The sequence below is a fragment of the Anoplophora glabripennis genome, unplaced genomic scaffold (genome assembly GCF_000390285.2).
Source record: "Anoplophora glabripennis isolate ALB-LARVAE unplaced genomic scaffold, Agla_2.0 scaffold1785, whole genome shotgun sequence".
NCBI lineage: Eukaryota > Metazoa > Arthropoda > Insecta > Coleoptera > Cerambycidae > Anoplophora > Anoplophora glabripennis.
In genome coordinates this window covers 1-15,052 of record NW_019418148.1, presented here as the reverse complement: position 1 = coordinate 15,052, position 15,052 = coordinate 1, and the positions used below count along the sequence as shown (strand labels likewise).

Here is a 15,052-nt window from a genome sequence, read left to right as displayed (position 1 = left end):
ACTGTAAAAGCTTTGACCGTTAAAAGGGAGAGGTAACCTGGGAAAACTATCACCCAGTATATAGATTTGACTAAAGTTTTAAGAAACAATATGCCATAACAGTCCAAATAAATGTCCCAAATTTTAACGCGATCGGTAAAACGGTTATGAAGTTATTAATTAAATTAATTTTATTTTTGACAACTTTGAAGGCCTGTAACTACAAAACTAAACATTTTTTATTTTTTTCGTAATCGTATTTATTTATAGTCGTGAATATGCAGTCAAACGTTGTCGATGAAATTTGCGGAGACCCTGTATATTGCTTTGTTGTTTTTCAAAATATCCTCCTTGAAGATCAATATACTTTTGCATGTGCCAGAACCATTTTTGAATTACTTTCTATTCCGATTGAGGTACCTCCAAACATGCACTTTGAGGTGCAGGAATAAAAAAGTAATTGGGTGCCAAATCAGGGTTGTACAGTGACTGACTCATCCTTTCAATCTCTTCAGTTCTCAACAAGTCTCTTGTTTGAGCTGATGTGTGAGAGCTCGCATTGTCCTATGTCAAAATGAAACCAAAAAATAGCCTGGAATTGGAAAATGATAGAAATGTGTATTCTCAAATACAGAACTTATCTAAATTCTCTAAAAACTAAGTTGAATTGAATTAATTAATCTATTCCTGCAGAAACTAGAGTTAAGGAATGAACTGAAGATTTAAGGAATTAGTTTCCCAAAACATTTATTTCTCATGATTTTCATAAAGAAAAATTTAACTTAATATATTTTGTAAAATCTGTAATGATATCCTGCGACTTCTTTCTACATCTTGGGAACCATTGGTCTAGGCAATTCGTAGAAAGCCGAGCAAATGTGCAGTAGACCATAGTGGCCCAACTAATAGAAAGTGTTCAGCAAGCAATAAAATGAAACCGAGACGTCATATTTTTTCACCATTTTGGTCAATTTGACATAAATGCTAGCGAATAACTGCCAGTGTTCCTTCTACAATCTGCAAGAGATGGTATTAGAAATACCAATTTTACTGTCTTAGGCCCAGACTCCACCAAAGCGGAGACGAGACAAGAGGAGAGATGTGTTTGAAACAACCAATAGGATTTTGTTATTTACATATCTCCTCTCCGCTTAGCTTCAGTGGATATGGTTGAGCACAGAGGGGAGATGTCTCATATTTGTTTAGCGAGAACAAAACAGAGATGAGAGCTGTGCCTCGCAAGCTGGCGATGGCGCGCAGCGAAGACGAGAGGGGATGTGAGCGGTGGGCGTGCGGGCTGCGGCTGTTTCTTCAGACTCTAGTCTGAATAAATATATGCATTTTTTTTCATCTTTTTTAATAAGAAAAATTGTAAAAGATTGTTATAATGAGCCTAATCGTGATAAATGCAGACAATTAATGTCAATCACTTGTTTATTTATAAATGTATGTACAAATTAAAACAAATACATTTTTTTATAATTATAAATTCTCAGAATAACAAACATTTGTTTGCATAAGTAACATACTATAACGAAAAAAAGGTTCCTAGCAAACAATGATCTGACTGATACATGTGTACACGTCCGTATAGTTACTATAGAACTCTAATTTTTTTCCTAAAAATCAAAAAATTATAAAGTGCACATTAAATATTTTAAGCAAATTTAGATTTGAAAATTGTTTTAAATAACTGGAATATACCCCATTCTCTCAACAAATTAGGTTCCTCTCCAATAATATTTATGACTAGTTTGTAACATTTGTAACAGTACTAATACTACTAGATGGCAACATTAACAAACTTTGTTCATTTTTCTCAAAAATTATATTAGCAATGAATGCATTTATCCAAAAATAGCTTGAAATTTTAACAGTGCCTCCTGTGTGAGAGTGTGATGTATATGACAATAATAATCCTAATTTTTAAAAATTCAACCCTGTACCTTCAAAAGAAGTGATTTTATCAAGGTTTTTTGGTCGACTCCTCGATCTACGGAAGGACCTAAATTTATGACGTGGACAGTTTGAGGACAATGAAACAACCGGTATACTTTAAATGTATATTTATTATTAATTACATGGATTACATTTAAATTATTAATACTAAGTGAAATTAAAAATATATATTAAATAACTTTACATCGTTTAAATGCTGTTATAAAAATCTAACCCTTCATTAGGGAATGTGACAGAAATTATCGTTCCTCTAATATCACAGTTTCTTGTGGACATAATTTCAACTCCTTCAAAGTCTGATTTGTGTCCAGTGCGGTTAACTGCAAGAAAATTTACTTGTCATGTAATTAACTAATGTATGAGGAATAGAACTAAAAAGTTGTATTTTGATCTAATAAAACTATTAGAAGAGATGAAATCTTTATGAGGGAATAAAAAATGAAAAAATAGGATACCAGGCAAATACCATATTCTATAAAAATAAAGAGGGACATATTACTAGCGAAGACAAGGAAATTTTGAATTTTAGTGAGTTACTAAAATATAATAACAGACAACGATGATATAAGTGAGATTAAGCAAGTTAACATGTAGAAGACCCTCTGACCTTGAGAGAAGTAGAAAAAATTATCAATCTAAAAAATAATGGTATTGATAAAATAATTTCTGAACTATATAAATATGGAGCACAATTTAGGTGGATGCACTGTTTATTATAGAGCCTCCATAAATGATTACAAGCCACGTGACCGCCAAGCTTAGGCAACCAACATTGCACGACTGGCATTGTCAACTAAAGATTGGTTAAATAAAATCTAGGGAAAAATTACACCAATTACCAGCCGGTGAAAAAAAATGTTGCGTTTTAATGTAACCTTGACCTTATTATTTTCATAATTTTTAATTTTACTGAAATTTAATTGTCAACGTGAAGGAAATAAAATTACTGCTCCAAACAAAATTACTGGTCACGTGGATTGTAACCATTTTATGAAGGCTTTGTAAGAAAAATATGGATGAAAACAACCTACAGTTTGGAAAGAAATAATGTGCTTATTTGTAAAAATGTCGATAAAACAAAAGTGTAAAAATTATAGGGGTGTAGCTTAAATGAATGAGGTATATAAAATTTGGGCTAAGTAAAAAAAAAAATAAATTGAGTAAGAAAATTAATTTACCAATTTATTAATTAAAGCAGAAAGGTAGACCGGTAATAGATCAAATTTATTCTTTAAAGAGAAATTTAAGCAGAAAGTTATGCATATAAAAAAGAAACATATTATGTTCTTTTCATAGATTTCAAACAAGTTTATGACAGAATAAGGAGAGAAGAATGATATAAAAACGATATTACAGGAAACCAGTAATTGATAATCCATTAACTTCATTAATTTTAACAAGGAAAGTTAATTTAAATAGAAATGGATTACTACAAAAGGCATTACTGTTTAGCGTTTGTAGACAATTTGGTAATATTAATATATAGTGAAGAAGAAAATAGAAATCAACAAAGGATTAGGATTTGAAACTAATGAAAATAAGGTCTCAAAGTCTCGAAGGGGAAAAAGTTTTATTTTAACAGTAGAGTGCCATAAAAAATATTTGGAATTAAATAGAGTAATGAAGGATTTGGAAGAATGTAATATACAAAATTGCAGGAAAGGAACATAAGATAAAAAAATTAGAGGAAAGGATTAAATCCAGCTATGGATCTGCTAGGCCTAAAGTGTTGAAGCATATACGACAAGAAATGTAATGAAGGAAATACTGAAGAAGTATACAGGATGGTTTTATTTATTTATTTTTTTTTTTTAGTGAAACTTTAGGAATAGATCTAGAACAATCTGGTGAAATAAGTTATGGACCTTCGAGGTCCGCAATGCTGCAGTATTGAATTATTTTTTCTTGCATATGTACTTGTTAAAAAAATTATGATGATTCTTTTGGCATTAGGAATTATTTAATTGAAACACTGACTAAGTAGTCTTAATCAACATTACTTAAAATCTTAGTATCTGAAATCTCATCAATTTATATGGTCGACTTAGTTTTAAATTTTTAAGTTTCTGTTCTGATTTCAAAATTTAGGAGGCTTTGGAAATGCCTCAAGATGTAAACTGTGCCAATTACTGGCCCTGAACTGATAAATAATGGAGTCTGCTTATTGGCCTAAAATTATGACAATAACTTATAAGCAGAATCTATTATTTACCAATTATCGGTAACATCAGTAATTGGTTAATTTTTCAACTACAATCATTTCCAAGGCTTCTTAGATTTTTAAACACTTTAAAATTTCAATTCTGTAGAACAAAAATTCTAATTTTACGTAATAAAATTTTTCAATATTACTAACAAACATTTTTGAAATAAGATAAGTGCATTTAATTCTGGATGGTGTTTTTAAGAAAAAAGATGTCCCATCTTTTTAAAAAAGCCAATTTTGAGTACCTGATTATTTTTTTAAGTATTACATAAAACGAAAATAACTCCAGAACAAATTGTTTCATGATTCATTTTACGAAAAGCCTAAAAAAATATTAGTGTAGGAACTTGTAGAATTTTTTGAGGGATAGTAATCCTAAAAACAATTTAAAATTGCTATGCCAATTATTTTTTTTTAGGTTCTTATGGTTACATTGTATTTAAAGTCATATTTCTAATAAAATATTCCTATCACTTTCTTTTAACGGAACAGTTTTGTTATTTTTCATTTATTTTGAATTAAAGTAATTATAGTAAAAAATATCTAGTTATTTTAATAAAATCGAAAGCACAAAATTTTTTCTTAGAAATGCCAACAGAAATTAAACACATTTATTCAGTTTTCAAAATATTCAGAAGCATCAAAATTCTGGAAATCTTTAATGATGGTATCGCCTACTGTCTACATTTGATAGATATGTGTATCAACTCCAAGTGTAAGCAATTATTTTGTTTGTAGATAGTAGGTCAAAAAATATATACAAGAAGAATATAGGGTGATGTTTATGATGTTATAAGAATGTGAGCGAAATAAAGCGAGCCAAAAAGTAAAACGTTGTTTTGTGTGTGTAATGAAAGAAATAAAAACCTAACAAGTCAGGTGTGGCAATTTTTTGCCTATAATTAGTGGTCAATATTTCAAGTTTCATCAATCCTTATAAAATATGTTGGAGATTTTTAAATAAATGTGATTTTTTTAAATTTCTATCTCAAAAACAAAGTATTCACAACTTCTGTTTATATACATATATAACATTTTTTATTCTGATCATATTCCCTCATCAGTTAAAGTTTGGCATGGGCAATTCAGAACACCTTGTATATAATTCCTAATTATATTCAAAAGTTTTCATATATTAGAAAATATGCTATTCTCGAGGCAAACTTTTATAAGGAAGTGATAATAACCAAAATAACCTGACCCAAATCTAATAAAAAAATACTTACATCTCTTCTAGGCCAACTAGATATAACTTTGTATTCCTCAGTTGGATAACCTTTCACTATTAAAAAGTCTAAAAGCACCTGCAAAAAAAAGATATCCTTGAAAATTCTCCACATTTATGTGCCTTAATGTTTACCTTAAGCGGTGTATTGGCTTGAAATCTTCTCTCAATGTACTCCCCCTTAGGTAACCTAACCTTTATCTTAGTAATGTTATCCCCCTGGTCCAGAGGAGGCTCTGGCGGTAAACTAGCCTCGACTTTTTTACGGTGCGCCTCTTTTTTAGCTTCTGTTTCCGCTTTTTCGCTCTCCAACCTCTGCCTTGCTTCCGTTTCGGCTTGCTCCTGCATTCTTTTCGCTTCCTCCTTAGCCCTACAGTAATTAAACAATCACATAATCTTATCTAGTTTGCAATATTTCACAGATAATATCACTAATAAAGAACAAATCACAAAATTATCGTCATTTGAGGATTTTAATTCCCGTTAGTGCAGAATAAACACGAAAACAACCACAAGCATCAACATTTAATTACAATTTAGTTGTTATATAAAAAATAACACTTTACCAGCAAAATATATTCTGATTTACCTATCTGCTGCTAAACTCTCGCGGTACGCTAAATCCTGTTCTAGTTTGACAAGTTCTCGCTCAGCACGTTCTTGCTCCTCATTTATCTCCACACGTTGGTGTTCAGTGAATACTTCCACACATTCTATAAGACTCGATAAAAGTTCATTTACACCCACGTTTCCTACAAGATAGAAAATGCTGAAGTAACATGTTTAAATTTAATAATGACATATATTATAGGAGTTTAATCACTACCATTTTAAACGTAAAGCCTCACATCTGCATCAGCATCAGCCAATAATGTCACTTTTAAATTTAAATGACAGAAGTCACTGCACACACAAATGGTGCTTGATTTAAATTAATTTTACTTTTACTTTAGTTTCTTAATTTCAGCAACAAAATTAAATGCACTGTAAAACCTAATTTTAAAATAATTTTCTTTGATTGTTATGTGTGATACACATTTGAATATAAAAATTTTGCAATATTTCGGTAATTTAATCATAGACATATACATATTTCAATAATTGTGTTCACCTGTTTTAAAAATTTTATCTGTACGTTTTCCACATTAAATATTGAAGTGTATACACTAAGTTACACTGAGTTAGATACAATGGATGCATATTTTAAATGAGATGAGAAAAAGCTTGCACAACGAAATTTGAAAAAATAAACTATTAATTCTAAAGGTAGCCCCTGTATAAATATCACCCAAACTTAAAATTACACAACAAAATTTTCCTTCTACAACTAAGCAAGAAGGTTGTCGAAAAGAGTGTACAATTTTCTATTGATCCGTTACTGTTGATTATTTATTAAAATTACTTTCAAACACTTATTTTTATTTTCCCCCTAAATAAAGTTTTTAATTCCAATTTATTACATTTAAAATATAATATTTGACAACAATGCACAGCCCAGTTCCCAATTGTGCAAGCGCATTGTAGTTTGAAGTTATACTAGCTTGCCCAGAGGCGGGGTATGAAACCTACTAAAAAAAGGTTAAAAAAAATAAGTTTTCACAACAGAACATGAAAAAATAAAGTATTGATACATGTTTCTAAAGGTCAAAGGAAGCCTCTGTATAAATTTGACCCAAATTCAAAGTTACACCCTGTATTTTAATGCCTAATTTTTAGTTATTATTTAATATCCGCTTTCGCATTCGCAAATGTCAACTTGATATATTTGTATTCATATTCGTATTCGCGAATATCACAAATCTCATATCCAGAACAACTCTAGTTTAATAAATATGTCTACTTACCATTAACTACATTAAAAATTTCTGTGGTCGATCTAATTTTCATAATGAGGACAATGGCAGGCAAACGATCGACGGGTATGTTGCGCAGACTCATGGCTGCAGTGGAGCCAAGGCAGTTGTTCACCGACTGCTGTAGTTTAGTACGATTGCTCTCGAAAGTTATGTCCCATCCCCACAGAATAAAATTATTCTCGAACATTTGCATGACACTCTCGAACCCCAACAATTGGGTGCAGAACACATTCGTTAAGACACTTGCATCGTGGTGCAGGTAGATGGCTAAGATTTTTCTCTGAAAATACATTCATTGAATTAAATCAATCTGTGTGAAGTTTCAAATAAGTTTAATGAGTTTTCTTATAATCATAACAAAATTATCAATTATTAATTTAAGTTCATACCTTGGGTTCTCTAAAAACAATTTACAACTTGCTGTATACAGGGAAAGGAAATGTTTCCAAAAAATGTTTTTTCCAACTTAAGAAGTAAAATGATCCTTTACTAACACAGCTTCATTGAAAAGACTGATTAATTCTTAATATTTTCTTTTTTCAATAATTGCATTACATTAATTCTTTCAAAGGAACAGATTTTTTTAAAAGAAATATAGAAAATTTTTAATATAATCTTAATTGAAACTGCGACAATATTCGAATTGCCTTGACTGGCTGGGCCATAGCTATCTTGCTTTAACGTAATGGGGTTGCAAACATGGTTTCCATATTTCATACCTTGATTTGACCTTCAAATAACCTTCAAGCTTCATATCTAGGTCATGATTAAGGTCATCATTTTATGATCAAACCAGAATCATTTGTCGTGTGCTTTCCCAAAAATTATCGCAAAATCTTATTCAGAACCTTATTTGATCCTAAAATAATCCTTTAGGGTCACTTTGACCCATAACATAGAGACATATCTGACGTAAAATTTCCCGTTCTATTCATTTCCGGTGTCAGAAATACATCTATCTAAAAACCCAAGTTGACTTTCAAATGACCTCTACGATTGACCTTTGTGTCAAGGTCAAGGTCCCCGTCAGAACCCTACAACTTTTGTCTAAAAAGTTTTACTTGAAAGTATGTCCCTAAGAAGATATTAATAATAATAATAATAATAATNCGAGAATTAGCCCAGAAGTCGGAGACTTGTGCGGGAGAGGAGGCGGCATATTATTATTACGCAGGCCGCATTTGCGCCCAGGAACGACTTATGTTGGTAGGCCCTAACCACCATTCAGTGCAGGAATGAGGGAAACCTGGAAAACCTCATTAATTAGGGGGGTGGTCAAATGCCAACCGGTGTCAATCTCTCACATTGACCCAAGCCAACATTCTTCCACCCTACCATACCTGCACAGAGGGCGCCAATCCTCCGTACAAGTATAGATAATCTACGGTCACCGGCCGCGGGATTCGAAACCCGGGCAGTTCGACACATCGATTTAAGGACTGACGCCTTAAACCGTGCGGCTATCAACCGATATTGCAACGCGTTATTTAAAATGGGACACCATGTAATTGACATGATACTGAATAAAATTTGGAAAACATTTTTTTGTAATGTTTGTTTCTCATATGAACAAAAAAATTACGTACAAACACTATTTTTGCGATTCTGCAAATATATTGGCATTCTGTCTAACTTGAACCAGCATTAATAGTCGGATCTTCTGTAACTAAGTAAGACGAGTACCCCTGCTGTATCAATTGGAATAAAATAATAATTTTGGGCTAAGAATTACTATAAAGAGAGTACTTGACATTTATCAAATTCGAAACATGAACTTGGTACAACTATCTACATCTCAATCTCACAATAAACAATTTCAAAATTGTGACTGGCAGTTTGAATTAAGATTATATGCAAAGTTTTCAGTCTTTCAGTCTTTCAGTCTTTATAAAGAAAATTTATTTAACAAATAGTGTGTTTGTTCATTACTTCACAATGTAGAGCAAGCAATGTCAAAGCTTTAACAACGTGATCCCCGAACAAATATTCATCTAATAACTGAATGATTCGTGTCATCCACGATTCATGCACATGAGTAGTGGTGATGTTTAGAAAGTTGGACACCACATAAAATTTATTTTTATATTTCTCTTTACTCAATCATCTTCCGAAGTCGCTTCACATACACATATACAGGGTGATTCACAACTTATCCAAAAAAATTTGGGAATAGATGCGGTATGAGAAATGGAGTCAATATTGTAAAAATATTTTTGTAAAATCCTTATAGTTTCCAAGAAAAAAATTATTGAAGTTGTAGTACATTCAACTATTACATAGCCGAACAACTGTAGTCTCTAGCATCATTCGCAATACACGTGGAAAGCCACGTGGACCCAGCAATTCCGATAGTGTTTACCTGTTATATGTGGTGTTTACAATAGTTTTTTAGTAGTTAGTGTCAAAAATGGCTTGCGTGTATAGCAACTCGGAGTTGATTGATATCGTTTTAATTTATGGTGAAGCAAGACAACATTTGTATTATGTTGAAGCATTTGTGTTATGGTGAAGCAAGACAACACTTGTGTTAGTTCGTAGAAACTGAGTAAGATGGACCCAAATGTGTTTACACCACGTCGGTGGATAAAATTTAGAAGTTGTTGTAACATCAGGTATATCAAATTATTTTATTATTTATGCCTGTTTGCACCGAAGTTAATAAGCATTACTTAAAAATAAGAAATCATTAAGTAAGCTTTTTGTATTGCACCATATGTTAAGATCTTGTTAAGTATGGAAACAGATTCTTAAATTTAAGCCTCAGTTTGACAGCGACTTATGAAGTTCTTTATTTAAACAGACTTGGAGTGTGCACAAAACACTAAAATTTCGAAGAAAAAAACGCGGGAAGTGCAAATAAAGTGGTCAGTGTTCATGCGCGAAATACTGGATATTTTAACATCTGAAACAGGCCGACGACAGTAATCTGGAGGAAATTATTATTTTATCTCTGATAACTAGTCTTTTGGTCAATATCAACAAGAACCATATATTATTGTATATTACATTTACAACAAACACCATAGACATGATACAACACACCGAACACCGAAATCTAACCTAACCTAATTTTTCATAAGTCCATGTAAGAAACTGAAGAAAATCAGAAAGAACTAAAATACCTAACATAAAGTAATGAAAGTTACTAGATTTCTGCGTTGTTGCCAATACATAGACGTACTTTGCGAAGTATAGTTTATGATCCGTCGGTGCAATGCTCTAAATAACTTAATTTTGAGAACAACTTTATTAAGTCAGGTTTTACAGTGGACTAGTTTTCAGTGCCGTGCAGAAGTGTATTTTTAAATCATTTTCAAACTGCCTTTTTTGATTTTTTTCTTTACAAAATTGTATTTGTAAGGATATTGAAGCAGCATTTGCCGATATGAACCGTGGAGCATTAAATCGGGCCAGCAAATGCATCAGACTGAAATTGGACGTGGGCATTCAAGCAAGTGGGGGATATATTGAGTAAATGTGTTCTGTATGACCATGCAATTTTGTAATAAAATTTTGTAAACTTTGTCATTTTTGCAATAAAAAAATGTTTGGAAAAAAATGATTAATTTGTCTGGATTTTGGCACTACACCCTGTATCTATACAGGACTTACAACTTTAAACGCTGAGCTTATTGAGCATGAAAATATTTAAACGAATTCCGTAGAGTGCACATTGTGCGCTTTTTAATGCTAAAAAAAAAATTTTTGTGACCTTCAAGCGATCTAATCACAATACCAAACACACTAAAAGTTAACACCATAGGATCATTTTAATGTGTCTTAAAATTGAGAAAAAAAATTGAAACATTTCTTTCCCCTATACAGGGTATCCGGTAAATAATGGAAAATCGACTTTTGTCTTAGTACAAAGTCCCTTCGTTTTTCAGTTATTTTGGTTTCTTTTTCGACATTTGCGCCATAGGTCACTACGGCCACAAGAGAACATTTTATCTTTCAGTTATTTTGCGTAATATTCTTGAATTGTGTTATTATCAGATACTTATCAGAATTTTTAACTAGCAATAGTTGTTCATGTTTAAAAAAATCTTACACTTAAATTTTACGTTAGTTAGCGAAGATACAAACGAAGGCTCCGAAGGACATTCAAAAGAAGGTGCAGAGCCTGCATAAGTGAAGGCGGCAGACAATTTGAACATTTACTGTAACTTTTAAATAAAATCAAATAATAACTGAAAGATAATACGTTCTCTTATGACCATAGTGACCAATAAAGTAACCTATGGCGGAAATTTCGAAAAAAAAATCGAAATAACTGAAAAACGAAGGGACTCTGTAATAAGACAAAAGTCGATTTTCTGGATGACCTTAGGGTCCCCCATCCACGGTTAAAAGGTTATCCATTATTTACCGGACACCCAATATATTGGGCTTTGCAAATTCCTTTTAAAATACTCAAAACAGTCATTTAAAAATTAATAATGTAATCCACAATTTGCTAAAAATACGATTGAAGCCTCATGAAAAAAATTTGCTTATTTAAAATTTTGCATTGATCGATTTTTAAGTTGTTGAGGTATAAAAACTTAAATCGAAACAAATAACTTGACAATTCATATTTTTGTCTAAAATTAAAAATTATTTTTAGATAATAAAGTAAATCAATCATACATCTTTAGCAGGTTTGGCGCAGGCTTCCTTAATGGCATCTTCAAGAGTACCCTGGTAGAAAGCAGGATGTATGTGGCCATAGCGTGTTGTAAAATTTTCAGCAAATGTTATGCTTCCGACAATTTCATCCTCAATGTTATCTGGAACTAAACAAAGGGTGTAACAATATAATGAAGAAGTTTTTGCTCTTCCACATTTAGAAATATTCTCTTATATAAACATTTCTTGAAGACTTTGTTTTTGAAATACAGGATATTGACGTTTACAAATGTCTAAATATTCTAAATATTTTCTGAACAAATAAAAATATTGAAATGAAATTTTTTGCATAATACATGATAAAGATGATATTCAATATCAAAAAATATAATATATAATATATATTTTTTAATCATATTTGAAGTGCTAATTTTATTTTGAACAAAAATGATATGATTGTATAACTTTTATTATTTTGGTACAAATCAGCTACTTATGAGAATGATATTTTCAGAAAAGTGTAAAATGTAAACAATATGTGTTCAAATTACTTTTTGATATGACTTCCCACATATTCTTTTGTTTTAAATATTTTTGTACATTCTTTTATTAGCTGGATACTTGTGTGTACTTGTGTGTGTAGGGGTGGTTTCTAAGGACTACGTGGGTTAGGGGGTAGGCGGGTTAGCCCCCTTGTGGTGTGGAATTTAATTATTTCAAGAAAAATAATCTACTAAACTCGCTGTTCCCAGGGTCTGCTTGTGGTTTGGTAGGGGTGGTTTCTAGGGGTTAGGTAGGTTTATTTCGGAATCCATGGAGTTTTGGATTTTGCGCCCATGAAGACATTTGTTCAGGACGCTGAGATACGTAACATATAAAAAATTCAGCCAATTTAACCGGGAACAATTTCCCATAAGGTTTGTTCGGGGTCCTCTAAATCATTTTCATAAATTTCTCAAAACAGTACAATCTATGCAAAAAGAATCAAGAAATCTCATCTTTCTAAATTTGCATTTTAAAAATGACAAAACATATGAATTGAAACTTAATTTTTTTATGTTGAATACAATTTTATTTATGTAGTATGCACAGAAAATGTTATACCAATATTTTCATTTGTTCAGAAGGTATTTAGAAATATAACAGCTTTCAAAACTTCAGCATCATGTATCTCAAAAGGGAGAACTTCAAGTACAAACAAGTGTTTATACAGTGTCTCGGGAGGAAATGTACAAAGACTGGGATCCTACAGGTAACTTTAACCTTAAAATGAGATTATGAAAAATTACTGTTTGGATACGGAAGGGGGTATACATTTGAACAAGATGTCCAAGAAAACGACTTTTTTCCCGCAGTGAGTTTTTGTTTAGATCTTCATCGACGAGATAACATTAGACCTCAAAACTTTCAAAACTCACCAAATACCAAATTTACAACCGATTGGGCCGACTTTCACCACATTTAATGCACAATTTAACTGTCTACAAGATTTTCTAGCAGGTGAGGAATTATCTCAGTGAGAAAGCTTTTGGAATCCTATATTAATAGTAGCTTATTATTTTAGCATAAAATTTTCTGAGATCACAAGCTAAGGTAGTATAAGAAAAATTTATTGTTAAGTTAGGACTAGACAATAGTACAGACTGTATACAAATATTTGTTAAATGGAATAAATCTAAATGCTTGTTAAAACTTTATAATACTCACTCAATGGTTCAGTTCTTTTTGTAGTAACATCATTGTCAACAAAATAGTCATCATCTACAGTAAAACTTTCCGATGCATCCTCAAACTCGTCATCATCACTATCTATCTGAACTATTTGTAAATTCTTCTTTTCTTTGTTATGATTAGCTTGTAAGTTTCGGCGTACTGTCAAATCATGTTCAGGATAACTATGGACAAAAATATGAAGCAAATACCAACAAAACTGTATAATAAATAAATAAACTTACTTTATCCCTGATAGGGCTAACACAGTGTTATCATCTATATTGGGGGGCCACCCACTCCAGATTTGATTTCGGACATGAACATTTGTTAAAGTATAAAAATCACCCTTTACCTCCAAGATTGTTTTGGTACCCTGATATTTGAGGTTATAGGTTTTACCTTCAAATTTGATATTGAGAGTGTATGTGCCACTTAACTTTTCCGTTACAGAGTTTCTATAATTATTGAATTATTAAAACACAAAATAATATTGTTTCAGTAAATCTGTACTTACTCATCATCAGCTGTAAAACCTCCGTCATTTTGTTTTATTGTTAGATGGAGAGAGTTCTCATCTGGTAATTTTAATTTTGAAAAAGGTGTGTTTTCATACTGAACCAACCTTGCCCAGTTCGATAGCAACTGTCTACAGGGAGCAATTTTTAATTCTTTTTGCAGTCTTATTTTTAAATCATCTAAAAGTATATCATTACTTCTTCTATAGAATTACTCTACATTACATTAAATATTACATTACATTATTTTATATTATTTAATATACTAAAACAGAAATATACTTACTGACTGTACCACTCTCTGGTAATTCGATTTTGATCACCCTATCACAGTACGTGATGTTAAATTTGAGCATTCTTTCATTTCCACTACTACCTGAAGTTGAGGGATAACTGTCTTGATTGCGGATACTGTTTTCGGGAGAGGGCTTCTTTGGCCGTGGATGTCCAACATTATTTCCAACTTCCATCATATCTGTTGCCTGTTCTAAGGGCACTGATGAAAGATTACCATCATCTTCTACTACCATAACATCAGGATCAGATCTTGGTTGAAAAGACTGGGTGTCAGGCGGCATGACTCTGCTAACTGCTCGCTATAAGTTAATGTTATTAGACTTTATATATGAAAATATTACTATTGAGCCTACCAAAAGGTCCCAGTTCGTCTCATCAAGGTGATATATAGCTTCGGCGACGTCTTCAATACCAGTACATGCCTGGAAACAAAAAATAATAATCATAAATACTGTTTGTCATCCTTCTAACCTGAGTATTATCAAAGTCACATATATAACTAGTAAAAGACCATACCTGAAAGTCTGCTAAGATTTCTTCTCTATTTTCCGACATGCTTTGTTGTGTTTCGAGATCTACCTTTACAAAGAAATGTTTTTAACCTGCAAGAAAAACTCAAGTTGTCAACCTCTGTCAAATAAGAGTAAAAGAGTAGCACGACAGTAGTGAGTGAGGATGGTTTCTAAACAGATAG

General features: G+C 31.8%; 1 protein-coding gene across 1 annotated transcript; it reads right to left on the bottom strand.

Annotated features, from left to right (window-relative positions):
- Positions 1-2,039: 2,039 nt before the first annotated feature.
- Positions 2,040-15,014, bottom strand: LOC108916367 (FAS-associated factor 1). Its single transcript, XM_018722601.1, has 12 exons — positions 14,875-15,014; positions 14,712-14,780; positions 14,348-14,657; positions 14,061-14,241; positions 13,789-14,001; positions 13,541-13,728; positions 11,855-12,000; positions 7,214-7,505; positions 5,959-6,121; positions 5,505-5,739; positions 5,371-5,448; positions 2,040-2,258 (listed from the first exon to the last, which is right to left on the bottom strand). The coding sequence occupies exons 1-12, from the start codon at positions 14,911-14,913 to the stop codon at positions 2,178-2,180; spliced, it is 1,995 nt and encodes a 664-aa protein (XP_018578117.1). The 5' UTR covers positions 14,914-15,014; the 3' UTR covers positions 2,040-2,177.
- Positions 15,015-15,052: the final 38 nt, after the last annotated feature.

What these genes read in the sequence shown, in the direction of transcription:
- LOC108916367 (XM_018722601.1), bottom strand. Translation starts at nt 14,913, where the DNA reads ATGTCGGAAAATAGAGAAGAAATCTTAGCAGACTTTCAG. An exon ending in ACCAGAGAGTGGTACAGTCA is followed by an intron (nt 14,242 to 14,347) that starts GTAAGTATATTT and finishes ATATACTTTTAG; the next exon opens with ATGATTTAAAAATAAGACTG. An exon ending in GAGAGTTTAGCAGCAGATAG is followed by an intron (nt 5,740 to 5,958) that starts GTAAATCAGAAT and finishes TAATTACTGTAG; the next exon opens with GGCTAAGGAGGAAGCGAAAA.